Source organism: Ambystoma mexicanum, chromosome 4q, assembly GCF_040938575.1.
Source record: "Ambystoma mexicanum isolate Mex_15411 chromosome 4q, UKY_AmexF1_1, whole genome shotgun sequence".
Classification (NCBI taxonomy): domain Eukaryota; kingdom Metazoa; phylum Chordata; class Amphibia; order Caudata; family Ambystomatidae; genus Ambystoma; species Ambystoma mexicanum.
The window spans coordinates 304,436,240-304,463,518 of NC_090928.1; the positions used below are offsets into that span (position 1 = coordinate 304,436,240).

At 44.4% G+C, this 27,279-nt stretch overlaps 1 protein-coding gene across 1 annotated transcript in view; it reads left to right on the forward strand.

Annotated features, from left to right (window-relative positions):
* Positions 1-27,279, forward strand: part of TULP4 (TUB like protein 4) — a 1,536,781-nt gene that overhangs the window by 917,139 nt on the left and 592,363 nt on the right. The window contains exon 6 of the mRNA XM_069607877.1: positions 11,405-11,539. Within this exon, the coding sequence (XP_069463978.1) occupies positions 11,405-11,539 (135 nt within the window). The remainder of the gene's footprint in view (positions 1-11,404; positions 11,540-27,279) is intronic.

Sequence of the window (27,279 nt, forward strand, 5' to 3'; positions counted from 1 at the left end):
GGTGAATGGGGATTTACCGCCCCGCTAACCTTGGAATGGGCCGGTAAATCCGCCATCCACCATGGCGGAATCCGGCATGGACCCTGGTGCTAATAGCACCATGGTCCAACACCAGGGTTGTAATGAGGCCGACTGTCTGGTTAGCTGTCAACAATCTTGTGCTGTGGTGACCAGGTGAACTCCCAGTATCAAACACAGGTCCCTCGTAGATCTCCTTAAGCCTGGTGCACCCATATATCCTGAAAAAAGGTCCACTGGTCACTATGAACTGGAACATAGAGATTACCAACTTTCCAGAAGCCGCATCAACCTGACAAGTCTCACAGGTCGCTAAGGGACCTAGAAAACCATGTTCAAGGCCCTAGGATGCACAGCTGGCAATATATTTGCACCGCAAAGAACTGCATCGCGCCAGAGTGAGACAAAAGGTGGGAAGGTAGCACAGTAGGTTCCAGTATGCAGCAGCACACCAACTCTCGCCTCACTCCGTCAGCTCCGGGGTATGTCAGCCAGCTAGCCACACACACCGATTCTCAGTGCAGTTTACTTCATTGTGTAAAGCATATCAAACGGTAAGCAAATCGGTACAGTGACCTAGCAAGTGTTGGCATGCCTGTCCACAAAACCCGTTCGGAGAACGGTACTTTTTGCTAGTATTTTTATAAAAGTAGTCCACACCCACCTCAGTTGTATGCATTTAAACTATTAACCAAATTGGCCATACATGAGCCAAGGAAGGCTGCAGAGTCGTGCTTGCACAACCTTTTTTCTGCTTCTTTCTTGTCTTTAGACTTCCAGTGAATCGTCTCACTTACTTGAAAGGGCTGTTTGTTACAAAATGGAAAACATACTTTTCTTGACATTTGCTAAGTAGAACACACTTTTCCCACAGCCTCTGCAAGGGAGTGCACCCACTCCTCACTCACCAGTAGTATCTTTGGTCTCTTTTATATCAGATTTGCTTAGCTGTAACCATTTGCAAATTAGAGTCAAAGCTCCCTCTAAGACTGGCGGTTTCCTCTCAATCCCGTCTTTTATGTACTTTTTTTGTAAAGTGTGACTTGGTTTGATTAGGTTTAGTTTGAAATTTGCACTATCCTATTACAGCACTCTCTTTATAACAGATGTATTACTCCAGTCTTGTGATAGTACCAATACTTGATGTTTTTAACATGTATTTCTATTAGTTTTATGATCTATTATGTGATTATTGCGATGGTTTATTCATTGTGTGCAATTGACTAATAAAATATGAATATGTAATTTCCGTCTGACCGAGCCCATCCCCTTTTTGTTTGCATGCCGGAGTCGAACTTTTCAATTTATTCTTTTGATATTAGTGTTTGCCCATGTGACCACGTCTTCTGATTGGTTTGATTTCATATGCTCCCCGGGTCCTCGACGAAGGGGATACCCATCCTTGGTTTCTACATATGTGCAACATAGTTGCTATCCCTTGCAGGTCGATCACCACCAACTCCGACTCTGTCCTATACTTTGCAGAATTCTGATTTCGACAATCTTTACTGAGTACCCTGCTTGGCAACGTTGTATTGCCAACATATGCTCCTGTGTTATTGCTTCAGGTTATCAAGCAGTTGCTCATGGGCTTTTTGTCATACTTTCCCCACCTGTGTGGCAACTTCATGCCACATGGGAGCTTAACACAGTCCTGTCCAGATTCATGACGCCACCATTTGAGTCTTTGTACAAGACAAACTTAAAGTACACATCTTGGAGAACATTGTTCCTTGTAGTAATTATGTCTGCTCGAAAGGATGGAGACCTTCACAGCCATTGCCCAGTGCATCACTTTTACGATGTTAAGCTAGTTATTCGCACACTCTCATTATCTATCTATGATGGTGTTGGACCGTGATATAAATAAACCAGTCACGCTTGCTACTCACTTTCTTCAAGAACCACAGTAGAAAGGGCACTGCACACGCTTGACATCAAAAGAGACTTAAGATACTGCATAGACTGTAGTGCAGTTCCCTGGAAGGCAAACCTGCTTGCTTGTGTCCTTTGGACTCTTATTGCAGAACTCTGTTCAAGCAAGGTATTTTTCTGTGGATAGCCACCTGCATTTTGTTTTGTCAGGCTGTGGATGGAAGACCGCTGATGGGCAAGCAATGGGGCACTCGAAGACAGGTAATTCAACCACAACTGCCTTCCAGGCAGGGTTTCCCTCTCCAGGACATCTGAAGGGCTGCAACATGGAGGTGAGTCCATAGCTTCATTAAGTGCAACTGCTTGAACACGAACGCAAGAGCAGAGTTGGTGGTTGGGCAGGCTTTAGTGCAGCACCTATTTGACGAGGTGACATTTCAGAGGTAATAATTTCTTACTTGCTTGCAAAATATCAGACAACCAGTTTAAAAGTTATCTCATGTTTGAACAGACCTCCTTTCCCATCATTACATCTACTCGAACATACTCCAACATGTCTCTGTACTCACTCTCCTCTGCTCGTCAGGGGGCTGATGTTTGTCTGTTCCCATGCCTGCACGTCTTTGTCTACAGTCTATGCTCTACTCTACCCTACTCTATTATTCAACTAGCTCACTGTCCATTGTGTATAATTCTATTCTAACGTACCGGTTCGAAGGGTTGCCTTAGCTACTGTGTGTTTCTGTTAGAAAAACCATGTCTTCAAGAAATGTAAATAAATGAAAGTACTACAGGCATCAAATAACAGAAATGCATGGTTGACAACGGCCACAAAACCTGTAAACGCCTTAAGCTGCCTCTGTGCTTTCACCCCTCACCGATACAAAAGAATGAATGAAAGGCTCTTTGGAAATTAATAAGCATACCAGCATCAGCCCCTCACGAGCACATCTGCTAGTGGGAAAACAGTCATGGAAACACGTCTGCCTGGCCATAAGCTATGGGTTCCTGTCAGGTAGCACAGTAGCACATAACCGCTCAAGTGCATACATGACAGCTGTCGGCGCATCCTCAAATATACTGAACTAACAAAGAACTCTAGCATACAGCAGGGCATGCTGCGCCCTTTATGACAGAAATATTTATATCTGCTCTTTGTTTTACCCACTGAGGATGCACTTTTCATCTTAAAACTTAAGTGAGATGTCACAGGAAAAAAGAAGCATGCTGGGTGTCTACATGATGAAGCTTTTGTTAAGATATTGCACAGTATAGTAGTCGCAATTACTCTTTTGATTCCTTCATGTCACACTTATGAAGTAGAAAACACAAAATGTACCAACTACTGGGTTTTCATAATTTTTTCTAAATGGAATTCGCTGATAGAAAATGTTACACAACGTTTTACAATGTTTGGTTTTATTATAAACAAATTACAATATTAATATCTGATTTTATATATTGTGCTCAGTGCCAGATTCCTCCAAAGTTTAATGGCACTCAATATATGTACCTCCGAAAGATGAAGGGCTGAGCTGATCCTACAAGGCTACTAGGGATTCCAATTTGCAGAGTGCAGTCTTACTTTACAAGTGCTCAACCCGTGAACTCTCCACTGAGGATATAACATGGTATGGTGTAGTACAGTAGTAGCCAATTTCCATGTGCTATTGAAAATTATAGTAAATGAAGACACCCCTCTAGATGTTGACCCTTTGGTATGGTTTGCCAGCTCACCAGTACCTATAGATGTTGACCCTTTGCTATGGTTTGCCAGCTCACCAGTACCTATAGATGTTGACCCTTTGCTATGGTTTGCCAGCTCACCAGTACCTGTAGAAGTTGACCCTTTGCTATGGTTTGCTAGCTCACCAGTACCTATAGATGTTGACCCTTTGCTATGGTTTGCCAGCTCACAGTACCTGTATAAGTTGACCCTTTGCTATGGTTTGCCAGCTCACCAGTACCTATAGATGTTGACCCTTTGCTATGGTTTGCCAGCTCACATGACCTGTAGAAGTTGACCCTTTGCTATGGTTTGCCAGCTCACCAATCGATTGATTCCTTTTGTTAGATCAGCATTGCCTTCTCCTTCATCATACACTAATCACAACAATGCCCTTTTTAATTAGAATATAATAATAAAGTAACTACATTTTTCATTTTTGCAAGCCGCTACATATTAACAGAGTAGTATCTACAGTCTACTTACTGCTTTTAATGTGTTCCTTTTTATAAGACAAACCGGTTTGCTTGTTGAAACAAAACCACGTTATTGGAAAAGGAATGGCAGTTCCTGGGACTTGGAAGGATTATAGTGCAAGGTTTTCTGATGAGGTTCATCCTCCATACCAATTACCTGGTTTATGTTGCAACCTACGGCAGCACTTTAATGCCGTTATGTGCTGGAATGTTTAAATAACTACTGCCCTTTGGGTGTACGGGGAGAAGTGTGGTTTCTAAACTCCTGCTCAGACACACACACACACACACACTACTACTAGAGCAGCAGTGATGTGAATCATAAAGAGGAAGCAGGCATAAATTGCATACCTCCTTTGCGTCTTTCATGCGGCCTGGGTCTAGCGCTTTTCTGAGAGAGAATTTCAGTGGCCAACTCCAGCACTACTCGGCTATTCAACATCTACCAGGAACTGACTGACTACCTTGTCACAAGCTACACATTAAATCATTCCAACCCAAGCATTCCGTGGTAAACTGGCTTCCTTCTTTCAAACTAAAATCATAAAGCTATGTCAGGTCATTGCAACTGAACCCAGAATCTATGCCAGCACTGAGGACTCTTCATTTCATAAATCCTCTTCTTCTAATATTATAAAGTGAGTACTGGGATTGAAAGCAACAGGATCATCCTTAGATGATCTCTCACCGACATGTATGAAAAGGCATGGTAGCTGGTCTTTCCATCGAAACCCTTTCCAACTAGTTTTTCTTTGCATCGAATGCACATTCTTTGCATCAAATGCATACATGGATGGGGCAAAGGGTTATTTTTCTTGGGGTGGGGTCCTAAGGGTAAAAAACAAGCGTTTGGGGGCAGGGGGCAAGAACATGCAAAATAAAATGCATTAGATGCAAACAAATTTGATGCTAAATTTTCATTGGAAAGGGTTTCGATGCAAACCCTTTCGACGGAAAGACCATAAACCAAAAGGCATATCCTCTTGCTGGCAGAGGATTTGGCCTATAAGTTTTATGCCTCTTTTCAAAGTGGTATATACCCATATCAATTAAAGTAAGCTCAAGTACTCCCCTTCTGAAGAAAGCTGCTAAAGCATATGAATTATTGCCCAATACCTAACCTTCCCTTCCGAAGTAAAATCATGGAAGTAGAGGCAACGTTTCCACTCTCGCAATACCTTGAAAAGAGTTAATTTCTGACTGAAGGCTTTTTAAGTCCCCTTCACAGTACAGAGACAACGGCACCCTCTGCTGCCAAACTTCTGCTGCTGCTCTGTGGCTGCCACGGAAATGAAATAGTGCCTACGCATAGAGCCCTACCTGCCATATCCATGGCGGCCATCTTGAGGCAATATTTTCATTCAGTGAACGGGACGTGTGCGGCCTCCGGTACATTAAATGAGAATAGAATTTTCTTAGTACCCTCGATTTCCGGATTGGAAACACAGGGTCCTAAAAGCCTTAAGCACCCATTCCACGTTCCAAAGGCTGGAACAGATGTCAACATCCCGGGGCCTGGGCCGTTAACACCCATTCCAGCCCTTGGAATGGGTGCTTAACGCAATATTATTCAATGCCTTAAAACGTGATTAACTTGTCAAGGTTAACATTAGCCTGGTTTAAGTGGTAGGAAACGGAGTATAGCTGGAAAACGTAATCTTACCCAGTTGTCATTTCCCATGTGGGGTCCCACAAGGATCCGCTTCCCCCGTTTTATTTAGCATCTGTATGTCCCCCTTGGTTCAGATTATTGAAGGTGGGGTCTTCAATGCCAGCTTTATGCTGACGATCCCCAGATACTTGTTGACTTCCAAGAGGATCTCAACGAGGGAAATACAGTAAAGGACTACATAGCAGTACAGCGATGTATCCAAGACGCCTCTGATTAAATGGAGGCAAAACAGAAATATTGCTACTTAGCTGCCCCGCTGAATCTACTCTTCCTTTTCCTTGGCCTTCTAACTTTGGGACTCCCCATCACCTGCTGGTGCTGCACTAGCAAAAAACACAAATGTTTGTCTTTATAACATTAATGGATGTAGATATCTGCTTGATGGTAGCCACCTGAAGACCTTAGTCCAGGCAATCATCTTCGCAAGAATGCACAATGCTTTACCCTTTATTTGGGCATTACCTAAGAAATAGATTTGTAAGGTGCAAGCAGTACAAAACCATGATGTGCATGTAATCTGTGGTATAAGGCAATTTGACCATATGTCAAAGGCACAGCAAGATTTACGTTGGCTTTGCATTGAGGGATCAATTCAAGAACGGGTACTCGCACATACTTGCAAAATCATCAATGGCCCAGCGCCTGAGTACCTGTGTTATATGGTTCAGAAATGCCTACCTAGCAGATCCTAGATCTACATCCAAAGAGCTACTGGTTCAGGGTAAATCATCACATAGGGGGAAAATTATTCAGCCATTGGGCTGTCGCATGTGGAATAACTGACAAACACCCATCAAACACCCACTGACAAATGCTCCATTACAGAATTTCAAGTGTTGACTGAAACAACATCTGCCCTCGTTTTCTGTACCATAAAGTAGAATGTCTTCATCATGATTTTTTATATTGTTTGTATTGTTGTTTAAAGTGTCTTGAAACTTTTTTTATCGGTAATCTGTTGTGCTCAATACATCTAGTATTACTATACTCTTCAAGAGGCTGTGAGCCAGCAGCCACGCGTACAAAATAACAGTAGTATGGTAAGTACCAAAATAGGTGAAATTACCAATCAAGGTTCTATAAAAAGACTTTAATTAAACTAAAATGACTGACAAACCATTAAAAACACTAACAGCCCAGTCCCGTAATGTGTTCTATAGAGAATGCAGTCTTTGGGAGAAAAGGGCACTCAGTGTATCGAGGAACAGGGATCTGCAGACAAATAGTCTTGTAGAACAGTTAGACTAGTTCACAAATATGTCTTTATAGTATAAATGGCCTCTTAGGGCCCATAGATTAAGATCAGGGGGATAGAACCACTCATATATATTCTCTTCTTTGAGTCTTGACAGTGTTGAACCGGGAGTCTGGGCACCTTCCAGTGTCTGGCTCAAGTTTGAGTTCACTCAACGGGATGCAACAATGTGGAGCAATTCAGCTTGTGGCTCAAAGAAGATTGAAGAGGCAGGTGAAGTGTAGAGTTAGGCGTAGCTCGAAGGCTCATCCGGAACTACATGCAAGGATAGCCGAGATTCAGCTTCAGCTGCAAGCTGGCTAGACTGGGGCCTCCAAGGCGATGCAGTTTGCCATGCAGCAATTGCTAATGGCTCGAAGAAGCTTTGTGCTGGCGGTGATGTTCGAGTTGGCATTCTGCAAAGGCCTTCAAAGCGAGTCTAGTTGAGAGAGTGTCAAAGGCAGCTTTGTTGGGTCTTTGCAGTGACTTAAATGCATCTGAAGCACTCTCAGCTCAAAGCTGCTTAAAACGACAGAGAGAAAAAGGATGCTTCTTGTGGTCCTTGGGGTGCAGTGTGGCCCTTCAGCTGGGTCCCTGAGGGAAGATGAGTCATTATTCTGCCCTTCCCAGCCAGACAGGTTGCAGGGATGCCACTCCATCAGACAGAGTCCTGGGTACCAGTGTTCCAACAGCAGCCAAACTTCTCGCCAGCTGGTCACTTCAAATGTTCCCCTGAATGAGTTTGGGAGTGTGGGGCTGAGCCCTCCTTGACCATTCCTATCTTCACTCCAATGGATGGGAACTTTGGGTAGTCTTTACAACAACATGGCTCCAGTGAAATACTCTTCAAGAAGATTCCAAGGTGACTACTCCAGATGATTCCATTGAGGGAGGTTCTCACCACCATATATAGTTACTTTACCACAGTGGTTTGGTTCATTTCAATCCTTCTGTAAGGCACCAATCCTTGATGTTATTACAGGGGATAATCCCTCTGTTTTCAGAGGGGTCTCGGGGAATTAAGTGTGGTCTGGGCATAGTCAAGATGCTGGGCCCTTCACTATATGGGTCCTCTCTCAGCTCTGCTGTACATCTCCTCCCTATCCCCTTTCTGTCTGAGATCAAAGGGACGTAATCATTATCTCCATGATGGGACTTCCTCATTGAGTGGCAAAAGCCACTTTGAAGCTGCTAGCCCTCGCTCCACCCGTAGAAAGGGTATGTCTTGTTTTCCTGGGAAAGGTGTCATAGCTTCCCACCAAAAACAAAGAGGATTCTGGGCAAGGCCAACCATGTCCTGTGAGTGAAACCTTCAGGCCAAATGCAATACAGAAAGGCCTCTACCCTGCAGGGCCAGTGGAAACCAAGTGGAAACAATAAATTATGCCGGATTGGGTTTTGGCAGTTTTAACTGTACTTCCTATATCAAACCAGATATAGAGATTTTGTTTCATTTAGCCAGCGCTCTGCCACCAGACAAATGTGGTTATGCAGCTAAAGATATTTTGAACATGGATGCCAGTACCTTTTTAAAGGCAACCAATAGTTGTTGGAGTACATTTTGGTTCCAGCAGGCTGTTTTAGGGAGGCGCATGTTACTCTGTGACTGTCATGTTGCCACCTTGCATTGTGTCTGTGGGTGTGAGTAGACACAACCCAGTAAAATACATGTGTGAAATAAAGTTTTCAATATGGAGCACTTCTTTTTTCTTTTTCTTCCTTTGTTTTTGACCACCCTGTCCACTCATCGTTCACCTTATTAAATCGGGCATACCTAGCAAACCCAGACATCCCCTCCCCACTGACTTTTAGTCTAACCTTTTTTTCTTGGACACTGTGTAAGGCCTGACGAGGTGGACAAAGGGGTGGCATATTTAACCAACACTTCATTACACATACAGAAAACATGCAGATCTGTCCCTTTAACAAAGGAGGATTCCATGACTAACAGAAATGCAACTATGTTGCTAGTCATCAGTGATGTTGTCCAAATCAAACTAGTCATCCTCTGTCCAAAACCTAACCTACTCTGACCCTGCCACTAAAAAGAAAAGGCTCGGCAAACAAAAAGGGGTCCAGGAGAATGACTCCCTTTTCCTGACCAGGCTTACTCATCCTTAGTAACCTATCTTCATATAGTTCCTTGTAATATTCTTAGTTAACCCCTGTTGTTCCTTAAGCTGGAGGTGAATCTCCCAACTTTCCGCTCTAACTCGGGATTGGGGGGAGTGGTAATAGCAGTACTGCTGCATTTCTACCGCTCCGCCCAACCCGTGATGAGGCCCATTGTCTTCTGTGATGCTGAGCATGCTATACAGCACTGCAAACAATTGTACATTTAAATTTGTATTCTGGTACATCATGGTTCATGCATTTGTGTTGTACCTACAGTAAGGAATGTGGCCCTGGTTACAGTGCTCCAGATAAGATTTTGAGGTGGGAGTATTTTACTCCCTATTTTTTAACTTTGGGAGTAAACGTGATTTTAAGAGAGTAAATTACTTTTCTCCTTTGCAAGAGAGTGAAATATGACATTCTGCCGACGTGTGCAAAAACTGTATGTAAATCATTACTATGTGGCAGCTTTCTGCAGTGTGGCAGAATTCACCTTTCATTATTTCTCGAAGGTCTGGTCATTCTGTATATATTTAAATGTTGAAAACACAAAAACCTAGCCAATTACATACTAAAGCAAACATGAATTGTACTTTGTGTTTTGAGGTTTGATAGCAGAATTGTCTTTTGATGTTTAATGAAAGTCCTCATTTCGCGAAGCTATTACTATCTTATGGTATGCCAATGTTATGATAGAACAGTGCAGAGGGGCAAGGACTCCATGCTTAATTCTATATCTAATCTCCTGGTCAAATGGTTATTTATATAGCGTTTTTGGCAAAGCGCTGTACATGGAACAAATTTATCACAGTTATCACCAAACCGAAGTTAGTACTCCTTTATCAACTTCAAAAGCATGAAATGCTTAGTTGGCCATGCCTGTGTTCGATCCTGCAACCTACAGATTACGCACAGATCGCAGCAAAGGGTGCTCAAGCGGCTGAGCTATCTTATTGGCTAACATCCTTCAGAGGTCGGTTAACTGAGTATCGACTGAGGCATAATAATCACAGTGCCTCGATGTTAGACGAACCATGTATGAAGCGCTACATAAAGTTAAATATCTATCTGGATTATCGCAGGGACAGGTTTTGCTGAGTTTCTATTTCAATTACAAAGTTAACTTTCCTTTGTTTGTTTTTGAAAAGTGCTTGCACTTCCTAGAGAGGCAGGTTTTGGATGTTTTAATTGTAGTCTTGAAGATTTGAGATGCTAGAACACCTGTGATTGGTGTAATGACAATCAATCACCCTTGAGCAAAGACTCTGCTTCCACTGACCATTTATATTAATGTACCCCATTGACTGCAAGGTTGAATGGATGTAAACTAGATCATGCATACTCATCATTTTAAACACTGCATTTATAATTGGAGTGTAAATTAAATGATGAGTGTACAAATTATATGCCTCTGCATGATTATGCACACAGCACAGGAACTCTGAAAAATACAATTGCGAAATGCTTGTTTGCTTTTACTGGAAAGCATCTTATTAATTATACAATCATAAAATCCTAGGAAAATAAATATGCAGTGTGCTTGTGTTTGCTCCGTGAGCATTAACAGAGCAGAAGCTGAATGGAAATGCACCATTGCTTTTATGACAGTGTGCAGTTTCTTTTTTTGAAAGGCTTCAGAGAAATAAGTTCTGTTTGACAGAATGTTATCCATGGCTTGCAATGACACCCATGTAGATAAAAATCAAAAGAAGCCTTCTGGTTTCTGGCAAGTAACCTGACCTTTGCACTACCCTAGGCTCTAAACTTGTGTGTAAATGTACATAGGAAAATAATAAAGCTGTCGTATTTACAAGATGTTCATGCGTAAAAATGCCTGGTACGCACCTTATCTGGAGGCCTGCCTGGTTATTACCAAAATTACAGTTTTGAGTTTAGTTAGGAAAATCATTTTGAATATATTTCCTTTATGCAGTACAAAAAGGATTCATAGATATTGGTCAGCTTTCCAGATATTTTTCCCAGCTGCGATTTAAATGTTGCAGAATACACATTGTAATATACTTCGATCACAGGCTATTTACTTATTTCATCTGCAAAGATATTGTGTACCTTATTGTTTTATATGATTTCATCAGCGACAGTTGTCTAAATGTGTTTTAGTTTATGCACATGATGAAGGTAAAATAAGCTATCCACTTAAGGTAAAGCATTTGTCTGCCCCATTGTTTCTTAAATATGTTTTGTATACTTTGTGTTTGGAAATGTCATTCACAAGTTAACTCATTTGTTTCTCCCCTCTGTTGCTTTTTGAAACCCTTTACCGCCAGATGGCCCCTCTGCATATCCCATCCCAGTGCAGAACATCAAGCCGCTGCTCACAGTTGGATTCACGTCGGGGGACATTAGCCTCATGAACAACTATGATGACCTGTCTCCTTCAATTATCCGCTCAGGGTTAAAAGGTACTGAAGATGTTCCTTCATGTGCTCGTATCTTTGATTTCTGTTGAGGTGGTGGTGGGCGGGAGAGGGGGAGAGGGGAGAAGAAGCTACCAGGTGCTGCTGGTCCTTTGCTAGATATATTATTGTGATTGCTGGCGTATAGAAATCGCAAGAGACCATTGCATTAACATGGTTACTCCAGGAACACAAACTGGTCTGCTCCCATCACTCACTCTGGCACACACTCCTCTTTCATATGCTCACTACCCATTAAGGCACTTGGAAAAGAGTGAAGAGACAAAATGGAGAACCGGGCTGAACGCTAATAATTCTTTAAAAAAAATAGGAGAATGGGTGAGTTTCTGTAAATTAGATATTCCATGCTTTGTGGACCATGACAAAGAATTATCAGCCCCAAATGCTAGATTGCGTATAGCCCATGAATAAATAAGCCCAAGTCAAGATATTCGGAGAGCAGCAAGTGTGTGAATCAGCAGATGATAACAAAGGACACATTATGAAAGTGTTTCCCCCACCATTCTTGGTACCAAATTTTAGTCCAGAACTCTGCTGGGAAACCCAACTAGCACTTCTCTCCATAAGGAAATCCCAAACAAAACAGCATTTGTCCTAATGTACATAATGGAACAAATAAACACTAACTCTTAATAGCCAGTTTAAACATTCAACTTCATGGGTGTTTCTTGTCACAAGTGGCTTAAGGAACAGACCAACTCAAGGGATTTTATTGAAATTTCAATGAGCCCTATGCTGTCCCTCTTTCTCTCTTTGAAAGCACTGCCTCCCTAAACCAGGCGTATCCCCCTGTCATTAGATAGTGATTGTTTCACCTTCAATACAAAACAGGCTAAATAAACTGCAATGGCAACCTAAAGGCACATGGCCTTATCTATCTAAGCACCCTCTGGTATTTCCTAGCTGTCCATACTCTATCCAGTTGTTAGTGTTCTAAACGTTTGTGGGATCGTGCCATGCAGAGACCCTGCTTGATTTGACCTTCCTTCAGTCACACTCACCTTCTTCTCTGACTCTCATAATACTCCTCAAAGTCCACCCGCCTCTCTCTCCTTTTGCTTCAATGTTTCTTGTACTCATAGGCCTCAACTCCACCCTTAGATATTATTGCTCCCTCCTCTGCCCTACTGCTTCCCTCCTCTGCACTACTGCCTCCCTCCTGTGCGCTACTGCCTCCTTCCTCTGCTCTACTGCCTCCCTCATCCGTGCTACTGCTCCCTCATCCGTGCTACTGCTCGGCACTACTACTACCTCTTCCACACTGCTACTACCACTCTACCCACCACCTTTCCAGGCACCCTCCTTTCACAATCACTTCACAGTCACTCCCTACTCTCCTTCTCCTTACTACAATTGCCACTTTGACAAACACTCACAACACAGTACCACTTTCACTAACTGTTCAATACCTTAACTTCTCCAGAAATTACCTCCACGCTCTGCCGTTCCTCTTTCCCTCCTACTGGTCTTTTAGTCTGCCACCTCCTCCTCTGACCTCAAACGGATAACCCACAACGTCTTGCTTTGTGCAGTCCTTTTTATGCTTACCTCTCCTCCCTCCATTGGATCACTGACCCTGGGCAATCTGGTCCCGTCTTAGTAAAGATTCAAATAGCAGGGTTAGCCCCACCCACTTTCTCCATGTGGGCCCGCCAGTCAATGGCAGTGGCAGCATGGCAAGCGAAATGTCCCGGTGTGTGTTAGAGGGCCTTGGTTCTGGCAACGCTGGGGTATGTTCAATGGCTGTGAGGGTTTGAGCACCTCGTCTTAGTTCCTTGTTGTCTAGGGTGCTTCCCGGTGGCTGCAAGTGTTTGCCACCATCAGCTGGCAACATAGAACAGCTTCTTGGCAACCGTGTGGTGCTGCAGAGTTCCTCTCACTTGGCTGGTTATATTCTGTAGGCAAGGGGAGTAAGGAACACAGGAAGGCTATTTCTTGTACTTGGGTCCCAGACTCGGGTCTCTTTCTTTGACTTGCGTGCGGTGCTGGATGATAGTGCGCTCTCTAATGCTTCTTCCCGGGTCTGGTAGCTAATCACTAGAAAAAACAGACACTAGCGAGCATCTTGCTTAGGAGCCATGTTGTGAGACAAAGGTGTACTACTCAGAAACAAACTGGCTTTATTTAGGAGGAGGCAGGCTTTGGGGCCCTCTCAGTTGCCACCATCCCCTTCAGAGATAGGATTGGCTCTGGATTTCACCTTGATGGGCCTCTCACGCTGGGCTGAGAGGGCATCCCGTCCCCTCTAGACAAGGCCAGGGTATTGGCCTTATCACTTTTGTCACAGAGGCACTTGATAGTTAACCCTCCTAGGCAACTGCCGTGGTCTAGAATGTGAATAACTAGTTGTTCAGTGGACTTGTTAGTTCATGCCCACCCTGTCCGGCAAGTGTCTGTCATGTTGATTCTCATCTAGTTACTCATACATATATATATCTTTGTACCCACAGTTAGCTTTCATACCACTATTGCCTTGTTCCCATGCAGTTGCACCCTTTTACTTGAACTAACCTTTCCACCACAAGAACACATTTACCCTCAACACATCATAATCCAGACTCTCACCCTTTCTGTCTCTAGATGACTCCCCTGAGGATTTTTCTCCCCACACGTCTTCCAGGCTTCTCCTATTTCCCACTTCACTCTCTGAATTCCATCCATTGCCCCCTTCAAAAACAGCCAACTCTCTAAACCCCTGCCACAATGTCGTCTTCCAAACACCCTCCCATGTTGTTGGACTCTGACTTAATTTATGGAGCCTTTTAGTCCTGTTTTAATTCAATTGCATGATTGATTGGGACTTTGGTTCCAAGCCAAGGATTTGAGATAGGTATAGAAAAAGTGTCTTTCTCTCCACCCCTGCCTTTCACTGCAGACTGTGGTCTAATTATTGACCACCAGTCTGGGTTCTGGAACGGAGTCTGCTTTCCGCTTCAGTTGAGGAGAACTGCTTTCTCTTAACTATCATCCTCATCCTTAACCTCTCTTCTACTTTAGACGCTATCAAACATTCTCGACCTCTTAAACTCACTCCAGTGTCAAAGACACTGCTCTTTGGTGGCTTACCGCTTTCCTTTGGGACAGCATGACTCGGGTCTAGCCAAGCTTCATCCCATCTCAACCCACTACCTATAACTGTGATGTTTCCTGAAGCACAATCCTACCCCGTTGGGTGTTTAGCACATATCTCTCCTCTCTGGCCAGCCCCTTTCCACTGTATGCCAAAGGCACCCAAATTGCATTCAGATGATCTAGTGTCTAACCTCTAGCTTCTAACCTGTTTTGAGTCCTGTTTTTCCCTCATCCATGGCAGGATGTCTGACCTTAGTCTTTGCCTTACTGCTTCTAAGACAGAAATCCTGTACTTTGCGTTTGCTATTTCTCCCTCCCTATGCTTTCCCTAACTTGTTTCCTTTGGCCTCCCACCTACCTTGTTTCAATCTGCCAGAAATCTAGGCATCATCTTCAACAATCAGTCTTCCTTACTCCCCAAATTCTTGATCTCTCTAAGGAAGTTAATTTCTATCTTCACCTTATTAAGCAATGCTTTCCCTTCCTCAGTTTCCCACACATGGTTAAGACTTCTAGGGCCCTTGTCCTCTGTTTACTACTGCAACGACATCTGTTTGGGCCTCCCTAAATCCTCTCGCTACATTCTGTAGATCATCCAGAGTAAGTCTGCCATGCTAATTCCTAGGTTCAGACCTAATGACAGCATCATCCTCACATGTAAATTGTTTCACTGGCTGCCTTTTACTGCCAGGATCTCCTTCAAGACCCTATGCATCATTCACAGGACCTATTGTAATTTGTATCCTCATTACTGTTACATCCTGTCATCACCCCTGCAGCTGCACCTTACTTGCTACATGCCTGTATCCACAATGGTCTCTCCCTGCAATCTTGACGCTGGCCTTCCCAGTGGGCTCCCGTAGCAGAGAGACGGCTGCCTGGGAGCAGAGGACAAGCGTACACAGGATGCAACATTGTGTACTGAATGCTGCGCACACTTAATGCGTCCCTGTCACCATGGCAACAATATCGCAACCAGGACATAAAAGCACAATGCGCCCTGTTTTTCGTGTGTCTCAAGGAACCTCGCTACTGCTGGTGCTCTGGCCGTTCCTTGCCTTGTGTCCTCTGCCTTCCTTGCTGTCAGGCTTTGTTCAGCTGCCCTGTTTCTGGCACCCTGTTTTGTTTCTGCTTCCCCATCCTTGCTCAGCTTTTCCCCTGCAGGTTTCCTGCATTTACACTTGCTATCATTGTGTCTTTACCTCTGTATACAACATTTTCCTCCTTAGCCTGGCTGTGGATATTCCTCCCATTCTAGAGTGTCCTTAGCTGGCTCATTTAGATACCTACCAGAGCCCTGTACACCTTCTGGTCCAGTTCTTGCACTGTCTTCATGCCACGGAAATACCACAATGCGAGTCTGTGGTGTGGGGAAACGGCACCCAACTATTCCTGAGTATTATATTCTCTGGGTAGAAAGAGGATGGTTTCTCTGACTACTCTAGTTACGGAACCAAACCTGGAAGCACGACGACCCAGCACTCCTGCCAAGACACCACGAATTTAGCACCTCAGTGTTCAGGTATTTGACAATTACCCTCAAGAGAAGGCACCTAAATGCCACCCACCTAGGACCTTGAGCTCTCCCTCCAATAGATCCCCTTCGGTCTTGAGGCTCAAGAATACATTCACCTATAGGCCCTCAGCTAATCTGGTGGCCTGCTTTAGCACTCTCTACCTACGTACTTGAGAAAAGAAGAAAATAATTCCTGCTTCAGAAACCCCCGAAAGACTTTGCTAAAGAAAAACAAATTTAACATTTAGGAGGCCTCTTATCCTCCTGTATCACCTGTTATGGCTGATAATTTGACTTCTACCTTGCTCTTAGTACTTGCTCTTTGTTAGATTCCTCCTGTCTGTATCGGGGTCCCTATACATATTGGATGCTTTCTTCCTTTTCCCTCGCCCCTTTTGCCCTTACCTGGTCTAAATGTTATAAGGCTTTGAAGATCAATCCTACCCCTCCCTTTTCTACTTGCAGCACCACAACATGACTTAGGCATCTTAGAAATCATCAAGTAATATATAAATATTGTGGTTTGCCAGTCTGTGTTGTCCACAGTCCATGATCCACTATATTCCTTCCAAACAACCTTTGCTATAGTCTCTTTATTTAATCATTATTCCTCATTGTAAACAGGCTGTTCTGCTAATTTCTTGTTTAAATATGTGAATAATTGCTGATAGAAGCGCATTTAATTCCCGTCAATACGTGCAAATAGCATACTATTAAGAAGTTGTACTAAAAGGAGAGGGAACCAAAAAATTGATTTCTGTTGTTTGAGCTGCCAATGGGTATAGCTAGCACTTGGGCTGATTTTGCCCAAGTTAAATAAATGAACGCAAACAAAGCTGGCAACTAGAAATAGTATAAGGAGCTTGCGATGAGTCCCTTTACTATTTCAATGATGGCAAGTGCAGTGTCTGGTCAATGTGGGAGGATAGCAGCGTAGAGCAGGAAGAAGAGTTTAGTGTTCTGGGGAGCAGGCTGGGGGTGATGGACAACGGGTGGGGCAGGTTGCGAGGGGATTACTGGAGGGCAAGGAATGCAGCCTAAAAACATGTCAGCCCGCAGGTGTGAGATGCCAGTGGCCAGAATGGGACCTGGCCTTTCTTTGCCATATTTTGCTTGTGTTTCTGGTTACCTGCTAGACCTCTCGCGTGGTTATTACTAAGGTGTACTATGTATCTCCCATGACCACTTTCCACATAGCAATATTTCTATATAGAGAATTCCTTATCTGAATGATGTGCATTAATTCAATTGTGCAGTTAGGGTGTAGAATCACTAATCCCTCTTGGCGTGTTTCTGTATAAATGCCCTTGAGGTGAGCACCAAAACATGCCAAATATGCTCTATAATCATGCTTCACCATGCCGTATTTCTTCAGTATCAAAGCCTTCATTAACTCTCATGTCATCAGTCCGTTCTGCTGAGAACAAAGACTTCTGATGGATGTAGTGTGGGGGAATACAACTCTTAAAAATTAAAAGAAAAAGAAGAATCCAAAAAAACTCAAAATATAACAACTGACATCTGAGTGCAGCTTATTACAGTAAATTGCACTGCAGTACTTAACATCCTATAACAATATGACAGAATGTGTTAGTCAATTCATATGTATGGGAAGGATTACCAGTGATGAAATTACCTATCTCAAGACAATGGATTAACAGGAGAACAAGTTGTCATTGAGAGGAACTCTGGAGTACATAGCAAAAAGACAGAGGTAAATCCATAAAGTGTTGAGAGATGTGGTATCAAAGTACAGAGAAAGCTTAAACAAATGTGAGAAGATGTTTTATCCAAATAGATATGTGGGTGCTCATGGATGGATATCTAACAACATACATACACATTGGTCTATATTACATATGTATTTCCTTGGCCGTACAGGGGCATGGTTCACCAGTAACTACACAGCTGTTGTTGACACCCCACTCGAGCAGTATTTCAAAATGCTGATGAGTGATGTGGGGATGTTGCCGTTATTCTTTCTACTCTTTTTCCGACTACCAAAACCTCAGCTTTGGACACAATCCCCTGGAAAGGTTAGCCTGAAAATATGTATTGGATACCACTACCTTCCTCGCAATTATCAAAATGTGCAATTGCTGGGTGACTCCGCTCTTTTCTTCAAATTATGCCAATGCAGTCCAGCCCTCTTATTCTGTGGCTGATAAAATCCTGATTGTTCGCAATTTTATTATTTTTTTTAACGTAATTTTATTGATTTTACAACCGGTTTAATAACAACACCATACACATGTTAACTTCACAGTGAAAGTAACAGGTATCTCAGTGCCGACAATCCGGAGGTGTCAAACATCTCTCAATATCCTGAACTAGTTTCTAGAGAAGCATAGTTGAATGATCTCCCAGGATTCGTCACTCGCAGGGGCCAAACCTGGTGCTTTTTGGAAAAGCGGTGTTAAACAACAATATTAATTTGCCCCCACCTGCATTCTTCCCCCCACCCCACTCATCGAAAGAAACCCCTCAACGACTCAAGGCGTTCCATTATCCTTTTCAGTTCACACTACATTTCCACATTTGCATATAGCTTTTCTCTGTGTCCGACAATATATATGCAACAATTGTTAAAGCCCCAGCAGGATGCAACTCTGTGAAAGATTGGGTCCTTAGATGATGGTAATGGGTACTACTCTGTTCAGTGTGGTTCAGCCCCCTTCATTGCTTTCCTCTATATTCTGTAATAATCCATAAAGGGCAACCAGACCAGGTCTATATGAGAATGGGATTCTAATAAGGCGGCACTGAGACTTTCCATCTGATAGATGGAGTGTGCTTTCGTGAGCCATTCACCTTCTGTCGGTAAAGTGCTGCATTTCTATTTGATTGTTAGGCAGACTCTCGCTGCAAGCAATAGGTTTCTGGGCATGTGTGAAAGGATTGAATATGAATCATCCCCGTCGGGTTTGACACCAAGCAAGACCAGGAGCGGGGATAGTGTCCTATTGATGCTGTCTATTGCTTGAATCCACTCCAAGACCTCCGTCCAATATGTCTGGGCCTTTGCACATCCCCACCAGTGATCTCACATACCTCACCACATTCCCTCCAACAAAGCGGGTGGTCCCTGGGAACATTTTTGACAACCGTTATGGGGTATAGTATATCTCATCAATAATCTCTCATTATGCATTTTATATTGCATGGAACTCGAGGTGCTCCATACTGCCCTATGTATGACCCTTCATGTGTCCGATTGATTTTGTAGCTCTAACTCTGTGCCCCACTTAGTTTGAGGAGGGACGTGCCAGATGGCCCTTGGTGAGCAGCGCACTGTATAATTGTGCGACCAATCCCCTGGATCTTCGGCGCTCACTGAGGATGCGTTCGAATGTCGTCAGAGGGAATCTCCCCAATGTGGGTCTCTCAAGACACTTCTTAATTGTAGGTAGAGTAGGGGAGCTATTGTGATACCCTGTAGTGCTTCCTCTAACTCCTCTTTTGCAATATAAACCCTTCTCTTGTCAACTGCTCAGCCCTAACTAGGCCTCTCTTATATAGGGGTTGGAAGTGGAGTACCTCGCTCAGCTGTTCCTGTATGGGGGCGGGGCCCATATACAACTCAGGGGGGATGGCCACGATGTGACTCCACTCATATTGTGGGTGAGTCACCACAAGGACTACAGTACCGCCAGGACTGGGTGTTCCCGAATCTTCCGAGGCATGGTACGACTCGGGACCCATAGCAACTCACCCATGGTGACGGGTGCAAAAAGCGCATTTTCTAGGGTGACCCACTGCTTCTGAGTTTTCCCACAGGTGGTCTGTGAGGACACAGAACTGTGAGGCCCTGTACTAGTCGAAGAGATCAGGGAATCCTATGCCCCCTCTATCTTTTGTCAGAATCCAAGTCCTATATGGAACCCTGTGCTTCGACCCTGCCCATAGATAAGCCAGAAGAGAATGCTTAACCCCTGCAAGAAATGCCTCGGGAACCACCACAGGGAGAGACTGGAAGAGAAATAAGAATCTAGGGAGAACGTTAATTTTAATTGAAGTGTACCTTGCAGCCCAGGAAAGTGTTAGTTTAGACCATCTCTCTAAGTACGCTGTAATGATGCTCCCCTGGGGCTTATAATTTGCATCAAATAGATTAGTCAAGTATTTTGTGATCTCTACACCCAGGTATCTCACTGCTTCTGCCTGCACTTGGAACCCCCACTTGACCATGAGCTGGGACGGGAGGACAGCCTCAGGTTGGAGCGTTAACGCTATTGTGTTGTTTAAATTAGCTCGGAATCCTGATAATGCTCCTTATTCCCTCATAGAATCAAAAAGAGCTGGAACTGAGATCGACGGCCGGGTGAGATGGCTTAAAATATCGTCTGCAGACATTGCACGCTTATATTCCCTACCCCACTCTTTATTCTGTGAATTTTAGAGTTTGGCCTAACTGCTTGCGCAAAGGGTTCAACAACTAAAGCATACAATAGGGGAGACTGCGGACAGCCTTGCTGCGTGCTCCGGGTCTGACCGAAGTCGATCGCGATGACATCATTGACCAAGACCTTGGCAGAGGCATTGCGATACAATATTCGAGTTGCTGAGACCCACAGATCCTCCAGGCCTGCCCACTTCATTACCGCGCTTAGGAAGGGCCACTCAACACAGTCAAATGTCTTTTCGGCGTTGATGGACATCAAGATAGGGCAATCTTCCTTCTCATCGGTATGAGCCATGAGATCATGGGTTTTGCGGATATTGTCCGCTCGTTGCCTGCCTTTTACGTAGTTGACTTGATCAGTGTGGACTAACTGGGGAGAACCTGGGCCAGGCGGTTAGCTAGAATATTGGCGTAGATCTTTCCGGATATTGGGCGGTATGACGTGCACTCTGAGGTGTCTTTGCCCTCCTTCGGTATGACGACAATTTGCGATTCAGTGAATGATGAAGGGGCATGGCTTGTTTCTAGGATTGTATTTTTAAAATGTTTGGTCAAGAAAGGGGTTAGGGAGTTAGCTTTGTAAAATGCTGGCATGTACGCGTCCTGTCCAGGTGCTGAGCCTGCTTTTAGCTTAGAGATAGCCTGATATCGACTGAAGAAGTTCAAAATGCTGTTTAGCATGTCCAGACGGGCTTGTGTTATTGGAGGCCAGGAGAGCTTTGCCAAATATTCCTCGATTTCGGGTTCCGATCCCGCTCCTTCAGCCGAATACAGAGTGGCATTAAATCTAGAAAAACATTGTTATTTCTCGATGATCTGTCGGTCCCATTCCCATCTCATTCCTAATTTTAGGTATGGCTCTGTCCGCTTTTTGTTTGCGGAGACGATTAGCCAACATGTTATGTTACTTGGCATTTATATAGCGCTGTATATATCATTGGTATGACCTCAAAGCGCTGGTAGGTTGAAGGCCTTCAGGAGCCGCAGTTCAGGTCAGTAGAAGGAGGAGGTGTCTTAAGGTGCGTGTGTGTACCTGTTATGTTTACAGCTGATGTAATAGCTGTATGGTAGCTGCGTCCTAGCGTTAGGTGTGGCGTTGAAGAATTATTTGAAATGTGTGCAGTCTGGTGGGTGGGCATCCAGACTGGGATTGGCTGCATTAGGCATGAAGGACGCTTATGTGATCAACTAGGCCGTAATGTCATCGGCTAGCTGCCTTTTATTAGGGTGTTGAGGTGTTGATGGGGTAGTGTTCGTATGTGAACAGCTAGGCCAAATTTGTTAGGGGTATAGCTGTGTTCTAGTTGAGTGATGGTGTATAGTAGAGAGTAGGCGTAATGATGGGATATGATTTGATGGTCCATCATATTGGCACACGGACAAACAGTGACAGTGGGGTGGGCTTATGGTAACAAGAGGGGGCATACGGATATATAGTAACTGCATGGGAATTGAAAAGCATAGTGTACAGAGGTACACAGACACAGTGGGCACATATGATGACAAGAGGGTTGGGTAATACATTGGGACACATAGCGACATTACGGGAATAGGATGGCAGGGAGCTCTGCGACGTACAGACAGACAGTGACAGGCAGCGGGTTTACAGCGATAGGGTGGGGAGTGGGTAAATACGATAAGTGCATGGGGCAAGAAGGTGGGGTACACAGACATGAGTACATTGGGCAGACACGGGAACTAGAGGATGGGGTAATTCTGTTCTGTCTATTCAATCCATCCATTCCATCCTATCCATTGTGTCCATTCCATCCATCCTATCCATTGCGTCCATTCCATGCCATCCATTTCATTCAACCTATCCATTGTGTTCATTGCGTCCATCATATCCATTGCGTCCATTCCATCCATCCTATCCATTGCGTCCATTTAATTCTATCCATCCAATCCATTGCAACGATTCCATTCCTTCCATCCATCCTATCCATTGCGCCCATTCCATCCACCCATTGCGTCCATCCTATCATTCCGTCCTTCCATTCTATACGTTCCAACCATTTTGTCCGCACCAGCCGCATCAACCACATCGACCACTCAACCCATTCTATCCGTTAGTTCAGTGTATATATATTCCATCCATCTATTTCATATACAGAACTTCCATTCAATCGACATGCATCCATGTCATCTATTACTTCCATTTGTTCCATATGCGTTCATCCATTCTATCTGTTCCGTCTTTTCCATCCACGCCATCCTCTTTTTTTTTTTTCTTTTTTCCATCCATTCCATTCATCAATTCAGTATACATACATTTCAGCCATTTCATCCATCCATTGCAAAAACATACCTTCCAGTTGTTCTACATGCATTCATGCCATTTATTTCATTGTTTCGTTCCAAATCCATCCATCCATGCCATCTATTTCATCCAGTCATTCCACATGCGTCTGTCCAGTTACATTTAATACATCCTTTCATCATTTCTATCGGTCCATCCATCTTTTCCATTCATCCATTCCATCCGCCCATTCCAATGATCTGTTTATATGAGGCTGTCTATAGTTCAGTCTGTGGGAGTATTCATTGAGGAAACGGTAGGTGGTCGCATTATGTATTTGTCATTTGTTCGGTTGTCAGGGGTTCTGATGCATCCTTAAGGTTGATGATGGCGTTATGGGAAGGACCATGTTTTTAGTAACTTGTGGAAAGTCATATAGTCTTGGGTGAGTTGGATGTGTGGTGGAAGTGAGTTCCACAGAGCCGGGGCTAATGCAGAGAAAGAGGATCCTCCAATCCTGACTGAGTTAGTTGTTGGGATCACTAGAAGCAGCACCAAGCTTGATCTTAGGGTGCAGGGTGGGAGGTAAGGTTTTAACTTTTCTTGCAGTTATAGTGGGCCGGTCTTGTGCACGGCACGATGGGTGATGCACAGGGTCTTGAAGGTGGCCCTTCGTACGACTGGGAGCCAGTGGAGGGTTTTGAGAGCTGGAGAGGTGTGGTCTCTAGGGCCCAGGGAGAGGAGCAGTCTAGCAGCAGCATTTTGGGGTCTTTGGAGTTTATTAGGTGGTATGCCAGGACTCCAAGGTATAGGGAGTTGTTGTAATCCAGTCCCGACATTACAATAGGCATTACAACGGCATATCTGTTTAAAAAGGAGATGTAGGGAAATATGCGCCTGAGAGATTTGAGATGGTAGTGACAACATTTAAATACGTTGTTGACCTGTCGCAAGAGGGTTAGGCCAGAGTCCATAGTGCATCCAAGGTTTTTTACTGAGACGGAGGGTGAAGGCGGAAGGCCCATGGAGGAGGGCCAAGGAAGTGGGCGAGGTAGAAGCTTGGTGTTGCCCCACACCATGAATTCAGTTTTAGGGGGGTTTGAGAGGAGATAGTTTATAATCATCCAGCGGTCGGTACTAGAAGGCAGACTGTGAGGTGGGGATGGGAGTTGGGGTCTGAGTTGTGGATTTTAAGGATGATTTGGGTATCGTTGGGGTAGTTGTAGCACAAGATATTGTGCATGCGGATGATTCCAGGGAGGGTGGACATCTAGAGGTTGAAAAGGAGAGCAGAAAGACAAGCGCCTTGTGGTACTCCAGTGTTAACTGAGCGAGCAGGTGAGACAAAGGGGAGAGGAGGGTTATTTGTTTTCTGTTGACGAAGGAGGCGATCCACTTAAGGGCAGTTCCACGGATTCCAAGAGAGTTGAGACACTCGAGGAGGATTGAGAGGTTGATAGTGTCAAAGGCTGCAGAGAGGTCGAGGAGAATGAGTGCAGCGCATCCTTCAGTGTCTGCAGTGGTCTTAAGGTCGTCCCAGATTGAGGCCAGAGTGGTTTTGGTTCAATGTCGCGGTCTGAAGCCTGATTGGGCGTGTCAAGGAGGTTGTTTGATTCGACAAAGGCGTTAAGTTGGGAGTATGCACTTCGTTCGATGAGTTTTGCAAGGAAACCAGTGTTTGTGAATGGTCTATAGTTTTTGGGGTCAAGTGGGTCAAGGGATGGCTTTTAAGACGCTCACCTGGTCTCTGGATGGCAAAGCCCCCTTTCATAGAATTTTTTTTAAATATCTCAACTGTGTCAATGCTCTTCCCTGCCATACATCTTTTAATTCCTTACGGAGCTCTCTGATATGGCGTAAGATTGCGTCCGCTTCTATTGGCTTCGAACAGAGTTCCAGTTCCCTTTGTGTGATTCCTGCTTTCAACTCTTCCTCCCTCTTTAACCTGATTCTTTTCTTATGCGCCCCTTCCGCTATCAGGACCCCCCTGAATCGTGGCCTTCCCCTCTGGCGACACTGTATTCAGCGGTAATTCCCTGTCTCATCTGTAATGAGGTAATCTTTTATTGCTTCCGTGAGGTTGTTCTTGAAAACTGAGTCTCTATAGACATTGTCACTACAGACCCACCTTTGTTCCGGACAATGGGGAGGACCAAGATCCAGTTCCAACTTACATAACTCGTGGTCCGTCCATGCCACTATCCCTATGGTAGCACTAAGTATCGAACTCACATTCTCTGCACCTACTAACAGATAATCTATTTGTGAATATGTGAGGTAAGGGGGGAATAAAAAGTAAAAGCCCTATCCATTGGATGCATTTTGCGCCAGTTGTCTATCAAGTGGTGTTCTCTCAGTTGACTTGAGAATCTATCCCCCTGTGAACTGTTTGGTAAGTGTGACCCCTGTCTCATGGAATCCCACCTAGAGTCCGGTATCATATTCAAATGCCACCTGCATACCAGCATGCCTTCTCTCGAGCCCTCTGGGAAATCAAACAGGGACTCGCTGAACTGTGTCTGGTTCTGATTAGGGGCATACACAGAGCAGAGTGTGACCAAGCCTGATTTTAACTTTCCCTTCAAGGCCACAAAACTACCTTCATTTTCCCGGTGCATGTTTTCTATCTGGAGGCCTATTAATTTCCTGTACAAGATCCCCCACAACCTCCTTCCTGCTAACCCCCGAGGCCCATATCGTTCCCCCGATTTCTCTGCTCACTATTCTATATTAGTTTCCTTGGGCATATTTTGTCTTCTGTACAAATAGTACATCCAATTTTGAGAGTTTAAATTCACGCGCTAACATGGAGCACTTTTGTGGTGAGTTGAGGCCTTTAACATTGAGAGACCCAAATGTTAAACCATCAGGTGATGCCATGTTGAAACACAAATTGTTGCTTAAGGACCCCGCTGAGGTAAGTAGTCATGACATGGCTGGGTGGTCTGTGCTTGGAGCGTTGCTGATCAAGAGATTTGTGTGTTTGTGAAAGTGCAAAAATGTGGAAGCGTAATCTTCTCTTCCGATGAGAATCCTGCCCCCGCCCCTCCCCCCTCACACTTTGAACGGTGCCTTCCCCGACACTTTCCCAAAACCTTTAGTAAAAAGGGCCACACTACAGGGACTCCTCTCCAGGCTTATATACTAAACTGCATCAATAACGAAGTTTCAACGGCAGAGTTATCTCGCAACATAACTATACATGAAAAACATTTGGTTGCCTATGGCAGTTTATAAGAACCACACCAGATTTCCCACATTCTTGGTGTAAATGAATGTTCTGAACCCACATTCGGTGCAAAGTATCTCCTCAATTCGGAACACTCGCCAACTTGTTCTAAAAAGATTTTGCTGACTTAAGGTGAAACCAGAGTAAAAATCTTTCAGGGCATATTGTACGGCTTGTATTTCCTGGTTCCAGGGGCATGGCACCTTCTGGGGGACGTGGGCAGCGTGTCACGCAGCGGTCCTGCAGGCCTCATGGATTTCTCTGTCGGAGCCCACCGTGCCCGCTTTTAGGTGTTCCAAGGCTCCTCTTCTGAGGTCCCTCTGTAGCCCTCTCCATCATGTTCAGAGATTAAAGAAAAAGGGATCCCCCACCGATAGCGAATCTCATGTTCCTGCAGCCAGGCAGTTAGGGGCAACAGCTTCTTAGTCTGTTCATTGTGGCAGCAGAAAGGTCATGGAATAGTTTCACGCTTGACCCCTCAAATTCTATAGGCTCTCTTTCCCTTGCTTTTTGCACTATGTCTTGCCTCTGCTTGTAATAGTGACATTTGATGAGGACTGACCTCGGGCCATGGGGGGGGGCCTCCAGCCTTGTGGATCCTGTTGAATTCCAGGACGGGGGCGGCAGCAGAGTCAAACAGCGATGTCACCAGAGCCTTCACTCTGCATTCCAAGCAGACTGAGGTTTCGCTGTGCTTTACAGAAAGGCCTTTGATGCAGATGTTTGTTCTCTGTTCCCAATTTTCTAAATCGTCCAATTTCAATTGTATGTCACATTTCTTCTCTTCCAGGTCTAAGAACCTGTCTTTTCAGTTCATTGCGACATTGCCGTCTGATAGCTGGTTATTTTCTATGGCTTTGATCCGATCTTCTACCTCGACAATCCTTGCTTGTAAGTCTGAGACTGTTTCGGTGAGGCTAGATTTTATGGAGTGGATCTCTCCGAGCAGAAGACGGATGTCGGATTTGGTGGCACTGCCTCAATCATTTCCAGGGATTTCAGAGGAGCTCTGCACCTCGTCCTGCTCCATGTTCATTTCCGTGTGATGGAACGGTCTCAACTTGGAAAGAGTGCTTGGGTCCAGGTCTTCAAGGGGGTGAGATGATCTGCACACATCCCAGCCCAGGGTGTTCAGTGGGGTTACTTTACAAGCTGAGCCTTGTGCGAGCCTCTTGATCCTAGATTTAGAATACTTGCGTTTCCAGGCAGTGGAGGTTTGCTGTTTTCCTCTTTTCTGTATCGGTTTACAGATAGGCGCCTATCAGTT